The sequence below is a fragment of the Castor canadensis genome, chromosome 8 (assembly GCF_047511655.1).
Source record: "Castor canadensis chromosome 8, mCasCan1.hap1v2, whole genome shotgun sequence".
NCBI lineage: Eukaryota > Metazoa > Chordata > Mammalia > Rodentia > Castoridae > Castor > Castor canadensis.
In genome coordinates this window covers 112,592,752-112,617,966 of record NC_133393.1, presented here as the reverse complement: position 1 = coordinate 112,617,966, position 25,215 = coordinate 112,592,752, and the positions used below count along the sequence as shown (strand labels likewise).

At 34.0% G+C, this 25,215-nt stretch overlaps 1 protein-coding gene across 1 annotated transcript in view; it reads right to left on the bottom strand.

Moving 5' to 3' along the window:
- The window catches only part of Trhde (thyrotropin releasing hormone degrading enzyme), a 379,293-nt gene that overhangs the window by 23,542 nt on the left and 330,536 nt on the right, over positions 1 to 25,215 (bottom strand). The window contains exons 13-15 of the mRNA XM_020184854.2: positions 11,981 to 12,128; positions 10,085 to 10,182; positions 9,454 to 9,561 (exon numbers count right to left, since the gene is read on the bottom strand). Coding sequence (XP_020040443.2) covers positions 9,454 to 9,561; positions 10,085 to 10,182; positions 11,981 to 12,128 — 354 coding nt within the window. The remainder of the gene's footprint in view (positions 1 to 9,453; positions 9,562 to 10,084; positions 10,183 to 11,980; positions 12,129 to 25,215) is intronic.

The following is a 25,215-nucleotide window of genomic DNA, read 5'->3' as shown; positions in this document are numbered from 1 at the left end:
GCTATTATATAATTAATCAACAGATATACCTCTTGATAGATGGCACTAAAGTTCAACAGTATTATGCTCCAAATCAGTATAACATTAGGTAAGTAATATTAGCACAATATGAAAATTACTGTTGGCAGAAATGGGAGAAAACCAATTATATTGTAAAGAAAAAACTTATTAAATAACCTTTAAACACATACTTCTGTAAAAAACTAAAATACCTTGAAAAATGCTATTCAATATTTAGTGCTATACATGGTTAATAATCTAATTAAAAAGTAAAATGTTAGGAAAAAGCCCAATGTCCTGGAAGAAGGAAAACAGGTGTATGATCATTTCTGCATTTTAAATTATAATATAAAATTATTAATGCATTTAGATTAAAAGCTAAATGTGACTATAAAAAACAAATAGAAATATGCACTTGCAGTCATTATATTAGAGGTAATTAAAGTTCCTGCTTCCCTAAAAAATAAGTTAAAAATACAAGCAGATTAGTTAGTCCCTTGAATAGGTTGTTCAGTCAAATATTTATCCCATGATAAACTAAACTAAGTTAGCATGTATTAAATTTTCCAAAAAAACAGATAAAAGTGGTACTTTTATGTGCTTCCAGAAAAGCTTAGGGAATAGAAGATTTTAAAATCCTCCTCTATGTTTTGGTGTCACCAATTTATTAAAGTAATCTTAATACACAAAACCTATGCTTACGCACGGGTAAGTCAGGTAGTGGTCACAGTTAATGAAAAAGATTCCCAGCTTGAGGAAGTAATTCACAATAGCATACTTAGTATATTCCACACTAACTATATTCCATGTACTATTTTTCTTCTATCTACAAAATTTATAAAATGGTTGTTAGGTAATGTACTCTAATCTTAAAAAAGAACCCACTAAAGCTTTCATGAAGGAGCATAATCAGCTGAGATTTTTGCTTCTCTCAGCAAATCAAACCAAAACAAACAGATTAACTGAAAAAATGATCTTATAAAACTTTTAGAGAATGTTCTTATGTCAGTATAGATTCTGCTCAATCAGCTAAACATTGTGAAAATCTGAAGAATCTAATCTTGCAAAAGGATATTGAGGAGGAAGACCATATTTACACACCATTGTTTTTACTTAAACGCTTTTCCTTCTTATCCTAGTGAATATGTCTTTCCTCAGAACTCAGATCAGCTGCAGTTCTGCAAGTAAGTCACCCTCACCAACAAGTAACATCATCCTTTTCATATACAGCTTCCATTTGGATTGGTTTGTTTTTGTGGTACTGGGGATCGAACCCAGGGTCTCACACATGCTAGGCGAGTGCTCTTCCACTGAGCTACATCCCCAGCCCTATAGCTTCCATTTGGGTTCTCATCAAAATTAAAATCATCACATTATTTGTATGGCATATGATTAGTACCTTGGTCAACCTCATTGGACAGCAAGACCAGATCCATGTTTAGTTCATCATTAAATTCCTCATAACTTTAAGTACGATGCTTAGAATATGGCTGTCATACAGAATATATTTGATAACTACATCAAGTACTGCAAAGGTTTTAATTATTACTGGTTAATATAAATATACTTATGAGAAAATATGCAAAAATACTTTATTTTAGAAATCAAGTTGACTTTTAACCACTTTTCCTGTTGCTCAAATATAGACTTGGGAATCTGACCCTGCAACACTACAACTTTCATAAAGAGAGATGCAAAAGGTTAAAGATTTTGCTTCTTAGCCATAGAGACTATAGAGGGATAAAGTGATAATAAAGTGTGAGTTAAGATGAAAATTTTAATGATACTTGTGAAGGGCAGAGGTTTCCATAACACTTCCTGCTTTTATTAACTCATGGTCATGTTCTAAGTTGTGAAGCAATACTTCACAACAACATGACCAGCCACAACTACTGAAATATAAAATTCTTAGGAGAGAACAGCAAAAGAAAGAAGGTAATTGTCTTCTTCTTTCTTTAAGCATATAATTCAAAGAGACAAAACAATAAGTATGCACCAAGTTTGGCACTGGAAAGCTAGCTGAAAGTGCTTTAAAATCTGCATTACAAGTATTCAATAAATTATTCACTGTATTTTTTTCCTTCCCTTCAGTGGGCCTGTATCGAGGGGTGTTTGGAGTAGAATTTTCACACACAGAGTATAAACAGAAGGAAGCATGAAGTTCTTCATAAGAAGTGCCCCACACTGTAAAGTGTGAGATAAAGATTAGCCAAACAGAATCAATGTAAGGTATTGTACTGTTTTACAGGCAAAGAAACTATGAATGGCTAAAAAGACAGCTTAGTTTTAAGCTACCTGACATAACCCACTGAGAATATATCTGATTTTTTTTTTTACAGATTCCTTCCTAAACCTGTAGAAATTAAAAATTCAATAATTTCTCATATTCTGATGAAAAGTACAAGTTTGTATGTCAGAGGTCAGTAAGAGAGAAAGAAAAACATAAGCCTGACTTGTAAAAACAATATTAGGTACTAGTAAAATAGTACTACAAAGTTTTTAAACATGAAAGAAAATCATGGAAACTTTAAAATTAAGATATAAACTGTCTACTTTATAAAACAAAATAAAATATAAGTAGTTATTTAAAGGGAAATGAGTAAAAATAAAATTAAGAATTGTATAAGCTTCCTGAGGACATCTATAAAAATAAATTCCAAGTAAGAATTCTTAAAGTAGAATCCATTTTTATATACCTATAGCTATACCTATACATTTAAGGGAACAGGTAAGACTCTTTAGACTTTTAGGAGAAAAGATTTATAACAAATGAGAAGTAGATTTATGAATATTGATAGAAAAATAAGACAACTTTAGTGTACCCTGTAAATGCCTTAAGGTTCAAGGGCCACATTCATATCTGAGATTTACCCAGGTACTCAATGTTGTGAGTTCTCAGTTCTTGAACCTTATGCACATTCTCTGCTTAGGCAATCTCTTCTATTTCTCAGTCTCTCAATTTCTACCATATACTTTTCATACCTTTGGAGTTAAGGGAAGGTGTGGTTAATGTTACAAGAGTCAAGTTCTTAAATACTAATTTATGGACATTTTTCTTTTCATAACAGTCCTTATGTTTTCTCTCATCTTCCAGGAGAAAAGTATAATCCTCACTCATCTTTCCTCTTCCAAGGATGCATTATTATACTGCCATGCCACAGAGAACATTCCAAATATTGGTGTTGATCTTTGTGAAATGAGTTTTCAAACTTTTAAATTCTTCACTTTCATAAAAGTTGAAGGCCTGAGTTATCAGATGATAATTAAAAATTTGGTAATTGATTACTGTGTGATGTTTGTTAGAAAACTTGGAAAGACTGTGAAGAATTCTGTCACATTACTGTAATAAAACACCTTCTTTTCCCATTGACTTATTTTTTGTATATAATTTCTCAATACTTCAAGCATTCAACTAGGAATAGAATCGGTGGTGAGAGTTTTCTCATTCTAGCAATGAATAACACTTATCTGTGAATACAGAAACTAATTAAAAAGGGGGACATCTTATTTTATATTTTTGTATTTAACATATTTTACTTTTATATTTGGAATGAATTTTCACATTAACAATTTAATGATAACTCAATTTAGAAAAAAGTAAGGCTAGGTTTTGGGATGGTGTGAAAGCTTTTCTATATTTTTATTTTTATGCATGGTTCTTTTTCTTTTTTCTTTCTTTTGGGCTTTTTTTTTTTTTTTTTTGCAGAGAAATGGCATAGGGAAGTCCATACAAAGTTTCTAAGCAACACTACATTAGAAGTTTGAGGAAGAGGTAGAAATCATCCAAAATCTGCATTAATAAATAAGAACTTAATCTTGCTTTTAAATATTTAATAGTTAAGTTTTTAAAAAGTTCTGGTGTTTAGCTTTTACAGTATGCATTTAGAGGATTTGAAAGGATCTTTACTTCAAAAATGCCTATTAACAATATAATAGAAGTTAAATCTTTGGAATTATTTTAATGTATGATAGAAAATTTTAGATACCAATTTAAACATATTATGGACATAAAATTTGAGTCCTCTTGAATTATTATAGTGCGCTTGATGCTTCCCTTTCTCTTACTCAAAAATATAGTCATTGACTCTTGTCATTCTTCCTTCCTCAATAATGCTCAAATATTTTCACTTTTATCTTCTTTCAGTGTTAGCTCTCAGGGCTAGACTTTTTCCTGATATCCTTGCATTGATTAAATTCCAGTATGACAATACCAGCAATCTCTCCTAGGTTACCCTTTTTTTAAAACTACTTCTGTCCACCTCTTACCTCCCCACCACCTCTTTAGATTTTAGGGTGTAGAAAAACAGAGACCATACTTTTTTCTTTGGCGATACTGGTATTTGAACTCACTGGTTCGCTCTTGAGCCACACCTCCAGCAGGAGGTAACAGAGACTAGCATTAGTTGAATAAATGAATGAATGAATGAATGCTACATTCTAATGCCTAACAGAGTACCCAACACTTCTTGTTGGTAGTTGTTCCATATGTATTTACTGAATGCTTGAATACACAAGCAGGTACTTTTTGACTAAATAATCAAAAAAGAACCACGACTGGACCTGTTGTAGGAAGACTGCATGATTTATACACAGTAAGTGTTAAAATTTAGATTGTTAGAACTGATGTAAGCACTGAAGACTTAGAGATTATCTCCTCACTTTAGAAACCCAGAGTTAAGATTCTGAGAAGTTAATTACGCTGTCGAAAGCCACATATATTCAGTGATAATGCCAGAAGCAAACCTAATTCCTTACTCCAGTTCACTGGATGTCTGGGCAGCACTGTGTTTTTCATTACTGTGTATAAATTCCTTTACAAAATGCCTATGCTGGTAACCAGACACTGAAAAGCCAGGTCTGGTGATATAACCACTTCAACCTATGAACCATTAGTGTATGTCAATTTATAATAAGAAGAACAGAAAAAAGCACTGAAGGAATAGGACACAACACCTTGTAAACATGAATACAACCTATATTTTTTTTAGAACCTATATTTTAAAGGAAGAAAGCATGAGGTTTCTGAGTTAGATATACATAGATCACAGCAGAAAGAACCTTTTGTCCCTCCACCTTTATATTCGTACATAAGGAAAGCAAATATTGAAGGACAAAGATAAGACACAATGGAAAAAGGCTTATCTGGACCTCTTTACAGATAATATGAGTTAGAGCTGATGAGACATGTGCCATAAATAGCAAGTGATTAAGAAGAACAAGACAGAAAAGTAATATTTACTTGAAAGTTAAGATAAGCACTATTTCTTAAAATAGGGAAAAGAGAACAAAGTTCTTCTGTTCTTAACTGAGGTTATTTTTGATTATATATACATATTTTATATTTCACATCCTTATAGCTTCAAAACATTTGGAATATAGACCTAACACTGAAGGAATTCAATAAATGCACCTGTTTTCTCCATTTAAAATTCATGCCACCCATTACACAGAGGAAGTCAAAGCAAACAGAGGTCAACTCTGAAGGTCAATGTTTTATTACTTTCTATGAGGGTTAGATATTAGATCAGCATATTTTTATTTAATTCTCATAACCTGTGTGGTTGGTAGCATGATTGCCATTTTTCAGATGAGAAAGCTAAGGTACTTCCCCAAACTTACGTGGAAGAAAAGCTTCAATTTGATCACAAGTGTCTCTAACTCCAAATGCAGTAAGCTCTGCCTATACCAGTGGTTCCCTGATGGGGCCCTGGCAGTAGCTTCAGCATTACCTGAGAACTTATTAAAAATACATATTTTTAGGCTTCACTCTAACCTACCAAATCAGAAATTCTGAGGGTAGAGCCCACAAAGCAAGTTCACCTGCTGACTTTGAAGCATATTCAAGTTTAGAGAACCACTGGTTTATGCCAGGCAGCTCCATAAACATTAAATGTTACCTACTCTTATTGCAGAAAGTACTTAAAATCTGTTAAGTAGTTTTTGTCCATTTGGTTTTTTTCTACCTTTTTTGAAAAAAATGTGTATTACTAATATATGGCAATTTGATACACTAAGGAAATAGATACAGCAGGGATAGTTGGTAGGTTGGCTAAAGATCCTAGCCCAGCTCTACCACCTGCTGTTATATATAATCTCAGCAAGTTGAATAAGCTTTGTAAGTTTTGAATTGGTGTTTGGTAAAAAATGAAAACAAAAATGGTCAGAATGTACACATAAAAACACTTTGTGCCTGAAATTTAATAAACATTCAAAAAGGTCAAATAAATATAGTTTTTCATTAAAACCATCATTAAAGGCAATGACATCAGTAATATCATGATTAATCACATAAGTTGTGAAGTTCATGAATTATGCAGCTGTCAAGCTCCAAACAGGCTCCCCTACATAGGACTTTCCTTATAGAATTCTCCTAATTTTCTTTCAGTTTCCAAATGAACTATCAATTGATTTTAATCTAATAAACTTACTATGCAGAAGGTATTGTGTTGTTTCAGGGTATTTTTTAAGTAGAGTGAAGATATTTGAAAACAAACACATTGTTGTGGCTATATACTTAATTTCAGTTTATATTTATTACTTAGGAAAAAACCCATAATGTTATATTTTGATCTCTTTATGGTCAATTATATCACCTCAGTAGTATGTTAATGTAGAGATTTTCAAAACGCAATTCATCTGCAGTAATATTATATTCTCTATATTTTATTCAGTGAAATTTAAGCTTATTATGTCTTATTTACTTGCATAAACAAAGGAAAGAAATCACTTTCTATTCCCTTATTATGCTTTCTTAAATACAAAAAGCCTATCATCTTTTCTTTGTTTTTAGAGTGAAATTTCCAGGTCTCACACGATCCTTTCCAAGCTCATGTTTGCAGGATCCTTTTGTGATTTGTACTGTTCTCTACTGAAAGCTTGGCAATTTGTCTCTTCTCTGAAATGTGGCATTCTGCTGAACTTAGTCTGCAAATTGCAGCCTAACAAGATCCAAATGTAGCTCAATCCGTTTTTATGCATGACATCACCATTACAATTCAACACACTGTAGCATTTGAATATTTTAACAGGGATCAGAATGATAACTCATTCAATTTATCATCTACTGTAACTCCTGAATTTTTCTCTCTCTTGCTACTGTCTCGATATTCATTGTACTATTGGTTCCATAATTCTTTCTTATACCAACTTTCACATCTGTTCCATTTTCCTGACTCAAATGCCTGATTTTACCCATCTGCCCAATGTGTCAAGATGATGCTACAGAGTAGTACAGCACCTCAAAGATTTGTAATCCCTGGTACTTCCCTGACTCATTGTTCCTTAAATTTATTAACATAACTATACAACTCCCAAAATATTTATACATTTTATGTTATCTCTATGTTCTTTTTTTAAGATGAGTTTTGCAAAGGTTCCAGTTGAACAATTGAGACCAAAAAAAAAAAAAAAAACCTGACTACCCTATTGCTACATTTAGAAAGCAATCTTGTTCTTCTCTTCATTGACTTAATTTAAGAAAGTTAAACTCAGCACCAATTACAGGATTTTAGTTTTTGCTCTGTTGCTAAGATGTCATCCACAAGTCAGATGAAACCTCTGATCCTCACACAGAGGTAGCTCAGAGTGTGGTGTGTCCTTGGGAATGTCATATTGTTGCTTAAGCAAATCTTAGTAAACAGAGAGTTAGTTTAACCACATGTTTGTCTATTTACAAAGGAAAGCAAAGCAAAGAATACAAAGTACAAAAGATCCCTAAAGAATTTGTGCCCCAAATTAATTATTTTACCATGAATAAATGGCAGAGCTATCAAACCCCTTCCTTTCTTGTGCTCAGTTCTTGCTGTAGAATAATGCTATTCGTTTATAGAACTGTATCTTCTAATAATTTTGAGATAACCTCTTTGCTTTCCAGCTACTATCTAATACTAACACTTGTTCAATAGATTTTCTCAAATAAATGATTTTAAAAATAGTATTTTCTGAATAACTGTATTCTTAAAATGTAGGCTCTGAAAATTCTCTAGAGAAATTATGTTGATGCATTGTATAAGCTCAATCTTAACGAAATGTTTGGAAGCTATGTCTGTTTGGGCAAATATTAAAGGGTTAAAAGCAATGATCAGATTTAAGAAAGGGCATGTTTGCAGCAAGATAAAAACAAACAATATAAAAGAGAAGGAGTAGGTACTATAATTTCTAGATAAAATAGCTCATAATTTTCTCCTATTCATTTATGATATGTAACTTACATTTAGATTATTGATTCCGGGCAAATGTTTTCATGGCTTATTTCTATGTAGTAGATTTGAAGAAGGTTATTAGCATAGGGGAAAATGGTCTTAAAACATGTTCTGATCTTAAATAATAGTTTTCAGAAGGCTTAACACAAAGGACAATCATTAAGAAAAGTTTTAAAAATGAGGACACCTGAAGTCTAGAGAACACTGATGACAGATTTAATCACGGTCCTTAAGTATTTGATGGATCTATTGACAGATGATACTGATAAAATATTTTCCTTTTTACCTTAGTGTAAGACAAGGAACAATTAACTTAAGGGGCAAATAAGAAAATGTTACAAAAGGTGAAATATTATGACAAATTGCTAAGCAATGCAGTGAGAGATTTCCCTCATAGACCTTTAAAACAAAATTGCTACTCTTTGATTTGTAGTCAGTGAGGTATTAAATTTAAATTGAAATAACTTTTAATAAGACAATTATGAATTCATCCCTTAAATCATAGTGCCTGTGGTTCTCTATGTTGACCGTGAACACATCTCCTTTGTTTTCCATGGAATCATCACTGCCATCTGTCAGGGACCAGCCCATGATGGCAAATAAAGCAACTTCATCTGTACAAATTTCCCCCAGCTCCTCTTCTTTCCCATCAGACCCTAGTTTCATGGACATCAGAAACTGGAAAGCAATGGATCATAGTTGCTCGAAGAGAAAAAAGAAAAGGGAAATGAAGAAGAAATTAAGAAACACAAAGACACTTTAAGCAGGTTCAAATGGCAAGAAGACCAATAATCTTTGATCTTTAAAGTGTGTTTAGAATTCTTTCATTAGCAAATGACATTTAGGAAAATAATTTTTTTCAAATGCAATTCTATTAAAACATGAACTTCACATTTCGTATTAAAATTATGTATTACAATATTCTAAGATAAGATAAAATTTTAAGGTCAGTGTCAAGGATTACTGAAAGAGTAAAGCTCTCTTTTCATAACCTTTTTGTTTTTATTTTTAATATTAACATTTGCTATGCTACTTTGTTTATAACCTATGCTGGTAATTGTCTTATGAGTAAATGTCATAAATATGAATTATTTTATGAATAAAGAACCTTAAATTGTTTGGACTAAATTTAATTATTTAAAAACACAGTTTTGCTGTGTTTTTCCTGTTTTGTTTTTGTAGTTGGTAAATAGAATTCATCCACCAAAATCTGAAAGCACCATTAAATAGTATCAGACTTGGTTTGACTTACCTGTTCCTGTTACTGGAAATCCAATCTGAAATCAGTGTTGATGCCTGCTGGTGACAGTGCTTGTTGCCAAAACTGCATGCCAGCATTATCACTTCTCTGCGGAGTTCTCTAGATATCATCAAAAGGGGGAAAATTAAAAGTAGTATTAATTATACTAATTAAAAGTAGTATTATAGTATATCATTTTAATTAATTATATTAATTAAAAGTAGTATTAATATATGGAAATAAAGGCAGGGCAATTCATTACATAAACTGTGGATAAGTAAATTATAACATGAAATAGTTTTTAAGATATGAAAATCCTATGCTGCTGAATAAGACAATTAGAATGGAAATTAAACATAAGAACTCTTTTCTGGAGATAGACCTCCAGTGAGGGGCACAGGTTCTGATCTCAATGTGACAATAAAGGCAAATCTTAAATTAAAACATGGCAAGGAAATGCCTTTATTCTCACTATCAGGCAGTGGAAACCGTGTTTCTCAGCAGCAGTCCTCCCAGGAAAGTGAAATGCAAAATGAAGAATGAAAGAAAGGTAATCTCATGCTGCTAAAGTCACAGTGGTACTAGAAATGTGTCATTGTACAGCTCTGGGGGAAGAAAAAGGAATAAGAAAATAAAACAGTACTCATGTTGATAGGATGCTTGAACAAGAGATCCATTGAAATTATTTTTTGGCCATCCAAGCTTGATGTATGTTGTTGCAACTTGTTTTAAAATATATTCCTAAAAGGGATAGGGAGTAAAAAGGTAATATCAGTTTCAAACTTCTCCATCCTGGCAATGAAAAGTGTATAGCAATATTGCAATATTATGTGTATACTTTTAAATATCAGGAAATTATGGGTAGAGTGATGCTGTGCTACAATTTATTCAGTTTTATATTTCAAACATAGAAAATAAGGATAAAGTACATACATTAGAATGATAGAAATCATTCCAATAGTTAGAAACCCTTTTCTTCCTACTGAATGACTAAGTAATTTGTGCTATTAAATATTTTAGACGACAATTTTTATAACAAAATAAGGATAACGAGGAATCATGAATATGACATCCATTCAAATATATATTCAAATGTACACAGATACAATTTAGGAAAATGAACACCTAATATTTATGCATTTTGTGTCAATAAAGCATATTGAATGCAAAGCTGTTATAATAGCCAGGCAATGACCTGGCATTGTTGAAGCCGAGATACACAGAACACCTCCGTGTAATGATATGTTATTACAAAGTCAACAATCTATTCAACCAATGGTATATTTAAATATCAATACTAATGTAAGATGTGCTCTCCCTCACTTTAATGTGGTCCTTGAATTTTGTCAAAGGAATGAAAGCACTGAAATTACAGTAAAAGCATTCTTAACTTTTACTAAAAATGAGGTATCTGACATACTATACCGTTCAAAAGTATTTTACTTTTAAAGACATTTCATATTGTAGTGCTTCTGTGTTTAGAGAAAGAAGTATAATAAGTATTTCTCTAACAGATAAAAATTATATCATAGCTGTAATGACCAATTTCTTTGCATGTTTGTTGTGAGGACTCAGACAAAACTAACAATAATAGTCAAGCTAGCATTACTCTCATTTAAAAAACAAATTGATAGAGTTACTTTCCTGCAGGTTTAAGACTAGAAAAAAAAGGAAGCAACTCTGGTGACTAAGGAAACAACTTAGATGACTCTAATAAACAGAATTCATGTCTGAAAATTCAGTTTTGAATAATTTCAAATGAGAATGTTAAACAGAGTCAGTATGTCAAAAAGTATAGCACAGGTTCTTAAATAACTAAAGAAAAGAAAACAGTCAGAAAGGTAATAGAAAGCACAGTGGTAGAACATTTAGGAATCAAAAGATCATTAGCGGTTTTTAATCCTAATATTCAAAATCATTATTTAAACGGATTAGGTGGTGTCAGCAGTGCTATTTTGGTTTATTGAGTTTTTAGCTTAGAAAATCCGGTCAGGTAACATTTTGAAATGTTTGTCATGCCTTCATGTCTGCTTGGATTATCTGTTGTTTGCTCTCCTGTATCCCCTTGGACCCAATTATGAATGGGCTTTTACCTCAATGTTGATCTTATCCTTGTTAATTAAGGAAGTGAATTGGATTCACCATGCCCTTTTGAATAAAAATAATGACTAAGAATCTTTACTAAAACTGTCTATATTCTGTTAAGATCTTTCGGATCCCTCTACTCAAGTTAAGTCCTTTGTGAGCACAAAGCCCTTTAACTTTTAGAAGGTAAATTTGAATGTTACAGATTTTCTATGTATATTCTTTCTTAAATTTTGAAGTATGTAAGCTTAATTGACACTTTTAGGGCAGAACAAAAGGTAGCTTGTATTAAATTTCTTCTTCAAATAATTGTCATTGGTGTTACATAGAAATCAGACAAAATGATAACATAAACTAGCAAAAGGAACTAAAATACTCAGGATAAGTTGCATATAGGAGATGAGAAAATATTTTGTCTTCTGAAAATTAAAAGATGAAATTAATATATTTTTACATTGAAGACATTGTAGTTCTCCATTCGGTCCAGTAATTTATCTAGAGGATAAAGAGCTCGGCTGGCAGCGTGCCAAGGAAGGAAATCCTTCTCCTCAGACAGGTATCTGATAATCTCCAGGGGAATATTCTGAGGCAAATAGCCAGCCCTGCAGTCAAAAGAAAGTGAATGTTAATTATATGCAGAAAAGATGCATGAAGATGCAAAAGTGAAGGTTGTAGAAAAAAAGATTCATCACAGTATAAAGAAAGCAAACTCAGTGCTATAAAAATAAAATTACTCTCGTTTTAAATATAGTCCTACTTAGGATGCCAATACCCCTTAAATATATACAGAGTTAGAGAGTTAAAAATTTACAGGAATACAAAAATGCACCCTTTTTTAAAAAAAGGACAGATTTATGGGATTTGAACAAAACCAGCCCTTGGTATTTTCCTTGATAGAAACTTAACAAGTAATTGAAAATAAATGATAACTACAGTGTCATTTCAATTACTCAATTCATTCCTTTTATTTTTCATGTAGTTCTATGCAATGATATTTAACACACATTGTTTTAAAAAAGATGAACAAATTAACGTGTCAATTTATACTTTTGTGTATATCTGTTAAATTATGTAAGTAAGGATTTTTCAAACCCCTATTTTAATTGCTTTCCATACACCTACAAAACTGAGAGATTTTATTTTTTTCAAAATGTATTTGTTTTTATTTTTTTCATTATTTTTATTTTTTATTATTGTTGTACTGGAGATACATTATGATATTAAAAAATTTCTTACAATTTATCATAGTTGAATTTACCCCTTCCATCATTCTCCTTTATCTCCCCTGCCCCTGTTCCTGGAACAGTTTCAACAGATCTCATTTTTCCATTTTCATACATGACTACCTAACATTTCCACCATATTACCCTCATACCCTCTTTTCCTTATATCCTACCCCATCCCACTGGTGCCAACCCCCAGAAAGGACCTGTTGGGTTTTTGTTGTTTTTTTTTTTTTTTTTTTTTTGCAGTACTGAGGCTTGAACTCGGGGCCTTCACCTTGAGCCACTCTACTAGCCTTATTTTTATGAAGGGTTTTTCAAGATAGGGTCTCACAGAACTATTGGCGCTGGCTGGCTTTGAACCATGATCCTTCTGATCTCTGCTTCCTGAGTAGCTAGGATTACAGGTGTGCACCACCAGCACTCAGCTCAGGGTCTGTTTTTTTTTTAATAGAGTTCAATTTAATGTTGAAAGGATAGACTCTTCCTCTTTATTTTTTTTCCTCTCAATATAGATGTTCTGCCACTTGGAGTAACAATAACTGGTTCTGTAGAAAATAATAGAATGTAACTTTAAGAAATCATTTGAGTATCTTCTGTCTATAACTGAAGTATCCATATTCCAAACATGAGCCAAAAAGAGTTACATAGCTCAAGTCTCCCAATATAGTGAATATAAAATCCTTGCAAAATCAAAACAATATAAACAACAGTACATTAAAAGATGTTTGTGTGTGGTGGCACAATTATCCTAGCTACTTGAGAGGCACAGATTAGATTAGGAGGATAGGGGTTCAATGACAGCCTGGACAAAAATTCCAGTACCATGGTCCAGGTGCCCAGAGAATAAAGTAAATCTGCATCTCAAAAATAACTGCCACAAAAAAAGGTGATACAGTGACTCAAGTACTTAGCCTTTTTGTCTCCGTTGCACAGAGTGACAGCGTATGTTTTACTAGATTTTTAAAAACTTAATGCTATGTCTAAATGTTGGTGTCTTTCCAGTATTCCTATTGGGAATTCCTAATATCCACCATGGAGGCCTTTAGGATGTGATTAAGTCATGAGGGAACCACCTACATGAACAAGGTTACACTTATTAAAGAGGCTCAATCAAGTTTCCTTGCTCCTTCCACTCAATGCCATGTGAAAAGACAGCAAAAAGTCACCACATTTGAAGCAAAGAACAAGCCCTCGGCAGACACCCAACCTGTGGCACCTTTATCTTGGATTCCTGAACTATGGGTAAAAAGTCTATTGTTTTTCAGTTACACAGTTCAAGGTGTTTTTTTATAGCAACCTGAACAGAATAATACAATAATCAAGTGAATACAGACTTTTAACACAAGAAACAAAGGAAGAATGAAAGCAAAGAAAGCCTGGTAAGACATCTTGTTCATATTTCACCCTGTTCTTTTATAGCACCTCCAAATTAGATAGCCTTTTTATTTGCCAATTGCAGGAGGTGGACAGGGAGGAAGCAAAGTCTTATCTCATCTTCACTTACAAGATTATTAGATCATTTAGGTCTGAATGTGATAAGCAAATATTACTCTAAAGGTGAGTGTAAATGAATATTTGTTTACTACTGTGTTTATAATAAACATAACAAAAATCAATTCTGAAGATTTCTGAAGTTTTCTTTGACTTAAAACAAAAATTGTAGGCTACTCTAAAGATTTTGATTTAACCATTATTGCTTAATACCTGAAATAATAAGAATGGTGAAATAACCCCAAATTTAACATAATTTCATAATTTTCTATGAAGCTTGTATGATTTAAGGTGCATCTAGATTTGTGCCACTTTTCCTGTCCAATTTCTTTTTTGTATGTCCTCATAGAAACAGAATACAATTAGGCTACAATAGTAAGTAAATATGTAATTTTGTCTTTTAGTTGGAACAACACCTCAACAATACAGTAAATTTTGCTTTCACAGGTTTTTTTAACCACTAAAAAGGAGTAATTTTAATGAAATTAATGACTTGATTTTCTGCCTTATAAGAAATATAATGTCCAATTCAGATTTTATAATTTTTCCTCTGACCTTTAATTCTAAATATTAATTACCATGGTATTTTCCACCTCTTTCCACATGCCAGGAATTATGTAAGTTTAATGTTGAAGATTTATTTGGAAGCCATTATTAAAGAAATAAGAAAAGTAATTTTTTAAAAGAAACATTAATAAATAGCTAATTTATTACAGATCTCAAGTAAGTTTGGGAAGTCTGGAAAATCATTTTGCTCTATTTTCAAATAGATTTGGATATTTCATAGTCTTATATCAATTACAATTTAGTTCACTTTACTTCATCTCTACAAATGGATGGAAATTATTTAATGACATGTTTTGTGAGCAATATGATTGCCTATAAAAATGAAAACAATGTTAAGGAAAAAGACTTGGATTTGAGAAAGAGCTTGGATCTTATGCTACACTAACACTCCCTATCCAATTAGGTAATATTTCATTTCTCCAGCCTTCTCATTCCTTATCTATAGAAGAAGATTGAAGTAAGAGGCATTTTTAGCCCCCAAATGTGACACACACACACACACACACACACACACACACACATATACGTTCTAGTCTTCTGAAACTAATTACAATAATATGGTCACAATTTATTTGTGTGAAAACTTGAAGAAATTAATTTCATATTCTCCATCCTTCAATTGCTTAATGTATGCAAGTGTAAGGGGCAGGGCTTATACTTAGGTTTTATAAGGCATTTGGCAAATGGTAAACAAAAAAAAAATACAATATTCAAGCCTGATAGAAGTTCCAAATAACACTAAAGCAAGATAAATATTCATTAAATAGAGCAACTGGGCAAGTTTGGTTTTAAGTACTTATGGCCGAAACTGCTAACTGCTCACTAAAACCCATGCTTCCTCTCCTTAGGATAGAATACAATTTTCAGTCTTCCTAGTAGTTAAGCTTGGTCATATGACCAAGATCCAGCCAATAGAATATGGATATAAATCACCACTAGGGATAATATGAGTTTAAATACGTCAAAAAAAATCCAGAAATCACCTGGGTCTCTGGAGGATTGTGTAACCAAGCAGTTCTCAAACCTAATCCTGTTAGATGAGCAGGAAATAACTTTCATTGTGTTTGACCCACAAACATTTCTGGGGTTATTTTTTAAAGGAGTTAACCTTCTGTGAAGCAGTTTTCAGATACAGTAAGAAATAGATTATACTGAAATTTCCTCATTTTACTTTGTTACCAACATATGTAAGTAATTACTTACTGCATAATTCAATATGGTTGTATTTAAGCTTACTAGATCAAAATATGTAGCTATACTTAATTAGGCCAAGAGTATGATCACCTTCATTACAAAATTAAGACTTGTGAGAGATAATGTTGGAGAACAGGTTACCTAGTTAAAATGTGTCTGTGTAATTGGCTGGTAATGATATCTGTGATTACTACTACTGATAACGCAATCAATATAGGAAGTGTGTGGATTTCAGTGAATGGAGTACTACATTAGCCTAAACTAATCAGCCCAGTAGGGAAGGCATTTAGGGTCCTGATGCTAAAATGCAGTTTCCTTAAATTGCATCATCACAGAGAAAAGTTAATAGCAACAGGGAAGAAATAGCAAATTGAAAGACATCTTATGTATAATTTTTCTTATTAATATTTTAGGAACAAGTTGTATATGATATCTATCTTCTCCATCATTGTGGTGGTGGGCATAAGAAATGCTTTAGGAATTAAAGAAATGACAATGAGAAAGAGAAGCAAATGAAAAGTGTTAAAGAAATAGATAAGATTGTCCATGTGCATCTGCACAGCTGCTCCTCCCTTGCTCCCATCTCCCTATATACTTCTCTCCCTTCCCTCCTCCTTCACCAATTTACTGTGGCTTGCAATGAAATATATCTTTAGGCGTATAAGACAGTATTTTTATAAGAGAAGATTAAAACCAAATTGTATTAGCTGATGTCGAAATGCACTGACCTCAGCTGGTTTTGTTTTCACCTAAAATTCAGAACTGCTTGTATAAACCATTCTGAATCTCTGTGAATGTTAACTCTTGAATCTATTGCAATGGGCAGCATTTATATGAATAACTTATTGTGAGTTTTCTTTGATGGCAAGTGATTCTTCAATGCTTGAAACCATTTGACTCTTCAAACAACCACACTCCAGTTTTCATGAATTGAATATTCATTTAAAGCCAATAAATACAGTTTAGTTCATGTTTCACAATATATACAAAAGACACTATCCCTATCCCTTCGGCATAGATTTTTTTAAAGCACTTGCTGAAATGCTTCATTAAAAAAGTTTACTAGCTTTTATGTTAGTCTTCATTATTCATTATTAAATGACTTTTATATGCTCTTTGTAGGAAGAGTCTATCACACAGATTACCATTTCCAAGAGTTCTTGGAGTGACATGGAATAAAAGCAAAAAAGCATGGGGGAAGGTATCTCTGTCAACCAACGGTACAACATTTGGTCAGTCTTGGAGCAAAAGAAGATATAATTTATGCATTGCTGAACTATAGTCTGCAGAGATGAAAAGAGAAGTTACGTATTTGTAGTCCCATGCAGTCAAGAATGTGAGAAAGAAAGTAGTTTTCATAGCCCAGTCTCCTCCTGCTGTTTCTCTTCCAGGAAGTCAGGCCCCAATCTGACTTAGCCACTCATTTTCAAGACTTCATAATGCCTTGACAAATTTCTATTCAAGATAATTATCATGAAATTAGTAGTCATAATTTTAATATAATATCCTTCTTACTCACTGATACAGATCTTGAAGAAAATAAAATGTGCTTTACACATCTTTTATCCCATGGCCTGATACAGAACCTAGCATAAAATATGCACTTAATATATGCTTCCTCCCCCTTGCCCCACACTGGAGTTTAACTCAGAGCCTCATGCTTGCAAGGCAGGCACTCTTCCATTCAAGCCACACCCCCAGTCCTTTTATGCTTTAGTTATTTTTTGAATAGGGTCTCAAATTTATGTATGGACTAGCCTGGACTACAGATTCACCTATTTATATTCCCACATAGCTGGGATGACAGGCATGCACCACGACGGCCTGCTTTTTTTATTGGTTGAGATGAGTCTTACTAACTTTCCACCACCCCCAAACTGGCTTCACACCATGATCCAATCTCTGCCTCTCTTGTAGCTAGGATATCAGGTGTGAGCCATCACATCCTCCTAAATGTTTCTTAACATTAAATTATAGCAATAATGTCACAGATCTCGAAAACTTAAACATAACCACAGTTAGTTTAAAATTAAGTATTTTGAAAAGTTAAAAATACCAGCAGAATGGGAAAAGTCTATTAGAGTGATAATGATAGTATTTTCCTCATCATTTTTATTACTGATACGCATGTAGTAGATAAGACTATGCTATCTAGCCCCTAGCTTTGAGTCAGTCAGCCTATAAAAAAATAAAATAACTTCATAGCCAGTGAGAAGACAGAGTCATTATATGAACGTCTCTGTTCTTGTTTACTGATTAGGGAATTACTTTCCCTAAAGCAAGAATGTTATTTATCCTAGGGATTTTAAAAACTTCATGGAAGGCTTAGAAATCTCTTTCTTTTAGCAAATTGACAAGTCTCTTCTTTAGCAAACATTAAGTAATCAAAAGTAGAACAAACAAGCACTACTGGTGTGGCTCAAATGGTAGAGCACCTGTTTAGCAAACACCAGGCCCTGAGGTCAACCCCCAGTTCTGCCAAAAAAAAAAATTAATAAGACATCCAGGAATAAGTTTTTTGCAACTTGTGAAATATCACTTCCACCACTGCAACCAGCTTTTCCTCTTCAAACAGACTATCTTCTTTATTCCCAAACATAATTTAACAAGAAATCAATCATCATCTCTAATACAGAGGGGCTTCTCAGTACTAAATAGTGTTAAGAAGCAGGGTCAATGCTTGACCATAATTGAAAAAATAATAGATGTCAACTATTAGCCAAAAATAAAAAAGACCATAGCTCTACAGCCAACTGGGTAATTTTTAGAAAACAATTGATCTAATAATTTTTTGTTTTCATGGATTGAAGACCTACCATATACCACTTATGATGTTATAGGAAAATGATCTAATGATCTTTAGCTTACTGTCCTTAAGAACAGTAACACTAAGCTTTGAGATCAGTCTATCATTCTTATTTTGCCACATAAAGGAGCAAAAATTATAGAATATAATCAAAGTGCCAAGCTCACCTGGCATAGCTAGAATTCAAAGCCAGGACTGACAAGAAAATTCTACCACACAAAGCTGTCTTCTGGATAAGTTTTGTATATTTTCTTCCTTTCTTTAACATCAGCTTACATGCCACTGTCATGGCTCTTGTCATTTCTGACTTAAGACACAAATAAATACATAATGCTTTGCCAGCTGCAATGAAAGGAAATGTTAGGGAGAGAATTAAGAGAGAATGATTTAAATAGTGTGCTTAGAGATGGCCTCACTGGCAGAAAGAAAGAGAATAGCATGATCAAATCTGGTGGCAGAGGAATTCTGCCCGAGAAAACAGCAAGTTCAAAGATCCTGACCCAAGCCTTGTATGCACATATGAATAATAATTTAAAAAAACTATTAATAAAGAAAAAAAGAAAGACACTTGCACACACACCCATGCTTATGCAGCACTACTCATACCAGCCAAGCCATGGAAAACAGTCCAGATGTTCTACAATTGATGCATGGATTATAAGTTGGTGTATATACACAATTAAGCATTATTTAAACATAAGGAAGAATGAAATTATGTCGTTTGCAGGTAAATGGGTGGAACTGGAGAGCGTCATGTTAAGCCAAGCTCAGAAGAACAAAGGTTGCATATTTTCTCTCATATGTGGAAGACAGGCTCTGAGGAGCTCTTGATCTCCTCGGAGAGATAAAACCAAGACATAAGAAACCCCTTCCCTTGTCCCTTTGGCATGCCCACTTATTGAGAATCCAGTGGGTCCTCGCCCCTCCTCACACATACAATTTAGAGTTGCAAGTATGCTACAAGAATATCCTCATTTCTTTTTTACCTAGAATTGCCTATTATGAACTGTGATACTTAGTCATCATTAGTTCTCTCCATATATACACATATATATGACATGTGTGTACATGTAAGTTATTTATAACTCTAACTGCTTGAGAGTAAGTTGCATAGTGTATGACTCTTTGCCTGTAAATACTTCAGTGTCTGTATCAAAAAATAAGGCTGTACTCTTACATAAGCACGGCACAGTTGTCAACTCCAAGACATTTAACGTTGATGCAATCCTTTTATGAATCACTAATTATTGTAGGCAGAATAATGGCCTCTTAAAAGATGCCCATATCCTAAATAAATTTGTTGTTTTAAGGCAAAAAAAAAAAAAAGACAAAGATCCTGAGAGAAACAAATTTGGGATGTTGGGAAAATAACAGCAGGCATTCTTAGTGGAGTTATCCAAGGAAGAGTAATTGGGCAGGAGGTTGTAGAGGTTGGTGGCAGTGAGGTCATGAAGGACTTTAAATAGTAAGACATTCAGATTGTTTCCCTTTTGTCTATCAGAAAATATATTTACTATTGATAGTGAGTGGAGGAAAGATGTCAGTATCCATGACAGAGAAGAGGTTGTACAAGCCAAGAGTGTCTTTATATTGACAAAAATGTCATATATGCTTGCAATCACGAACAGTAAAAGAACTGTTTCTCTCCTTTTTGTCTTCTTATTTGCAAGATAAATTAAATTGAAATAGCTCCTATGTTTTCAAAGGAGAAAACAAAAACATGCTACAGCCTAGGCAATTCTGCCCTGCTCTGTTGCCCCAAGATCTGTTTTTGCCCTGCTCTCTCCATTCCAATTCTCTTTTAGTCCACTCTGTCTCCTAGCTTCATTAAAGGGGAGGTTCACCAAATGATGAAGGTAGGCTAGGAAAGATATTGACTAGAAAGCACAAAAAGGAAAATGTACTGCCCTTTCTAAATTGTTGATCAAAATCTGTAATGATTCCCATCAACCCACTCTCCAGTGTTCCTCTTCAATTGTCCTGGCTTTAGATTATTTTCTTAGTAGGAAAAAAAGTTTCATTTCTGGAATTATCATTGAAGGAATTCAGCTTGTTATAAAGATGGGCTTCATCTTGCCTTCTCGAGGATGCTCTGTTCGGCGGCATGATGGATGCTGTGAACACACTGGACAGCAGGAGCACAGTGGCTGAGGGGCAGGTGTGTGTTCTGGTGGTAACTTGGCCTGTAAAGCAGCAAAACAGTATGAAACTCACCCTGCTTGAACTGTGCTTCCACCTCTTCCTCAGACTGTTATGGCTCAGTGGAGGCTTTGCAGAACTACATGCTTTTCAACTCCAGTCTAGTCAACTGCTCTTTGTAAAAATGCAAGCTGCTTCTGTGTCACCTGGTCTTTCTCTTCCATCTGTGTAGCCAGGTGCTTTGCCTTAAAGTATTCCTCCTCATTTTACTTCTCTCTTGAACAATACCTCATTAGCAACTCTCTTTTCCTCCATGTTTTTGGCCTGCTTTACTCAATTCTGATTTTTCAAATTCTGTCTTGACTCATTCCAATGCCTGCTCTTCAGCCACTCATCTTCACATAATTCTTGATTTTTGTTTTGCTTTGTTTTGTTGCATTGTGTTTTGTTTTCTGGTGCCTTGCACATGCTAAGCACAAGCTGTATCATTAGGCTACATCCCTAACACAATTCTTCCACTGAAACTGATACTCTAGAATCACCAGAATTCCACACAGATGTCAAATTGAATGGAGAGGATTCCTTCAAGATGCCCTGCACCATGGTGTTGTTCTCATTCTTGCCCATTTCAAAGGTGACTTAGTAGAGATGTCCACCAAGGGTCCCACCCAGAGTCTCTGGTTCTGTCCCTGCAGAAAGCTGGTGTAGACCAGTACTTCAGACCCACCAGTATAACACAAGGGTGGGGCACCCAGACTCTCACCATACAATGGGACTGGGATTGTTTGCAATGTGTGATGGAAAGGTACCTCAAGTTTTTGAGCTGGGAAATGGCATGATCTGATTCAAGCTTTAAAAAGTGATTTTGGCTGGGGATAGCAAATTCAAATTTGCCACATGATCTTTCAAGATGAGAATGAAGTGAAACAATATGATTTCCTAGTTGAACATTTCTCCTTGAACAAACTATGTTTACAAGAAAAATGCATACTTGGTAAAATGGGTGATATAAAGGCAAAGATGATGACTTTTCTTGAGATTATTCATGTATATAAGATTTGTTTTACAAATTTTCTTGTAAAAGTATCAAGAAACTATTCCTAAAGCTCCACACATTATTACTGTCAATCAACTGTTAAAAGCACCATTGAATTATAGGGGGGAAGGTCACTGATAAATTGTTTAAGCAATAAATATATTTTAAAAGAATATATACTCTATATACATGAAGCTGTATGTTCCAATTTGGGTTAATTCTCAGAGTTAGTCTAGAATTCAAATACAAATAATGAGCTGAATTTAATACAGGAAAATTATCTGCATAGCTTATGATTTCCATGGGAAATACACTTCTTAAAGCTAGTATGAAATTCTGCTTATTCATCAGTGAAGTTTTTCTAATGATCTAGAGTCCCATGGGAGTAAAAGAAATAAAAAATTCCAGCAGAATTTTGCAGATGTTAGGTTTACTACTATCAGGATATCAAATCATTAACCTAAAGGTCCATAAATCAGTGAAGTTCTAACTTCCTATATGTCTGCTTTTTAGAGAAATGTGGGAATAACAGAAAACTAGAAAAGAGAAAAAATATCACTCAAACCAAATAACTTAAAAATAACCAGGTATGTCTTTTCCAGTCTAAAGTTTGTGTCAAAACTTTTGCTTTTTATTTTACTGCATATAAAAGTTTATATATTTAACCTAGTAATTTTTCATGCTATTAAAATTATTCAGAATTAACTCTAGATTAGTTTTTACACTATTTTGTTGAGAAAGTAAGTCTAGTTTACTATCATTGAGTACTTCAGTTGTATATACTTTTCAAATCATAGATAAAAACACTATGGATACATTTAGGCACAATGCTTTTATGTGTTCTAAATGATTTTCTTTCAATGGAATACCAAATCAGAATTGCCTAGGTAAAGGTTACAAAATATTGTGGTTCTTGACAGATGTCTGAGTGCATATCTTGACTCTTATCAAGCAACAACTTTCCCCAGGCAAGAGAAATGAAGACTTATGCAAATCAGACTTTATGCATCATAGTTACTATGATGGCCAACACTGATTCAACACCCTCTGTGTCAGCACCGATACCAAGCATCACATGCATTATGTTATTGAATCCTCTAAACAATATTACTACTCCATTTTACAAATCAAAACAGGCTCATACAGATTATCTAATACCCTTAAGGTCATATGGCAAATAAAGATGGCATTGGTACTCAAATACCAATTACTCAGTGTTCCTGTGCCAAGTCTATGATCTTCTTAACACTACTCCAAAAAGGTCTGACAAAAATATTATATTCCCCTTCCCATAGCTTAGTGAGAAATATAGGGCTATCAAGTGGGAGTAATCCATAAAAGCCTAATTAGCAAAATAATATAATTGAAAATAAGGGGGATTGGGAGTGATTTGTCTCATGGCTGTGACAGAAATGGGGGTCTTAGTAGGATCATTGTAGATATAACTCTCTTTTGTTCGCCTCTGCCAAAGCCACTTTCTTCACCACTAATCCCCAGGCCCCATGTTCTTTCAGTATGCAATCCATTCACCACAAACCAGGGAATTCTTTCTGCTCAGACTCTGGCCTGGAGAGACAGACTTCAGTTAACAGCAGTATATTGACATGAATAGCAGGTATTAAAACAACAGAAATATTTAGAAATACCAGTGACACAAAAACAGACATGAAGACCAGTGGAACAGAATAGAGGATCCAGATAGGAAGCCACACAACTATGAGCAACTTATCTTTGACAAAGGAGCTAAAAATATACGATGGAGAAATAGCAGCCTCTTCAACAAAAACTGCTGGGAAAACTGGTTAGCAGTCTGCAAAAAACTGAAACTAGATCCATGTATATCACCCTATACCAAGATTAACTCAAAATGGATCAAGGATCTTAATATCAGACCCCAAACTCTTAAGTTGATACAAGAAAGAATAGGAAATACTCTGGAGTTAGTAGGTATAGGTAAGAACTTTCTCAATGAAACCCCAGCAGCACAGCAACTAAGAGATAGCATAGATAAATGGGACCTCATAAAACTAAAAAGCTTCTGTTCTTCAAAAGAAATGGTCTCTAAACTGAAGAGAACACCCACAGAGTGGGAGAAAATATTTGCCAATTATACATCAGACAAAGGACTGATAACCAGAATATACAGGGAACTTAAAAAACTAAATTCTCCCAAAACTAATGAACCAATAAAGAAATGGGCATGTGAACTAAACAGAACTTTCTCAAAAGAAGAAATTCAAATGGCCAGAAAACACATGAAAAAATGCTCACCATCTCTAGCAATAAAGGAAATGCAAATTAAAACCACACTAAGATTCCACCTCACCCCTGTTACAATAGCCATCATTAGCAACACCACCAGCAACAGGTGTTGGCGAGGATGCGGGGAAAAAGGAACCCTCTTACACTGTTGGTGGGAATGTAAACTAGTACAACCACTCTGGAAAAAAATTTGGAGGCTACTTAAAAAGCTGGACATCGATCTACCATTTGACCCAGCAATACCACTCTTGGGGATATACCCAAAAGACTGTTACTCCAGAGGCACCTGCACATCCATGTTTATTGCGGCACTATTCACAATAGCCAAGTTATGACAGCCAAGATGACCCAGCACAGACGAATGGATTAAGAAAATGTGGTATCTATACACAATGGAATTCTATGCAGCCATGAAGAAGAACGAAATGTTATCATTCGCTGGTAAATGGATGGAACTGGAGAACATCATTCTGAGTGAGGTTAGCCTGGCCCAAAAGACCAAAAATCGTATGTTCTCCCTCATATGTGGACATTAGATCAAGGGCAAACACAACAAGGGGATTGGACTATGAGCACATGATAAACGCGAGAGCACACAAGGGAGGGGTGAGGATAGGTAAGACACCTAAAAAACTAGCTAGCATTTGTTGCCCTTAATGCAGAGAAACTAAAGCAGATACCTTAAAAGCAACTGAGGCCAATAGGAAAAGGGGAACAGGTACTAGAGAAAAGGTTAGATCAAAAAGAATTAACCTAGAAGGTAACACCCATGCACAGGAAATCAATGTGAGTCAATGCCCTGTATAGCTATCCTTATCTCAACCAGCAAAACCCCTTGTTCCTTCCTATTAATGCTTATACTGTCTCTACAACAAAATTAGAGATAAGGGGAAAATAGTTTCTGCTGGGTATTGGGGGGGGGAGCGGGAGGGGATGGAGTGGGTGGTAAGGGAGGGGGTGGGGGCAGG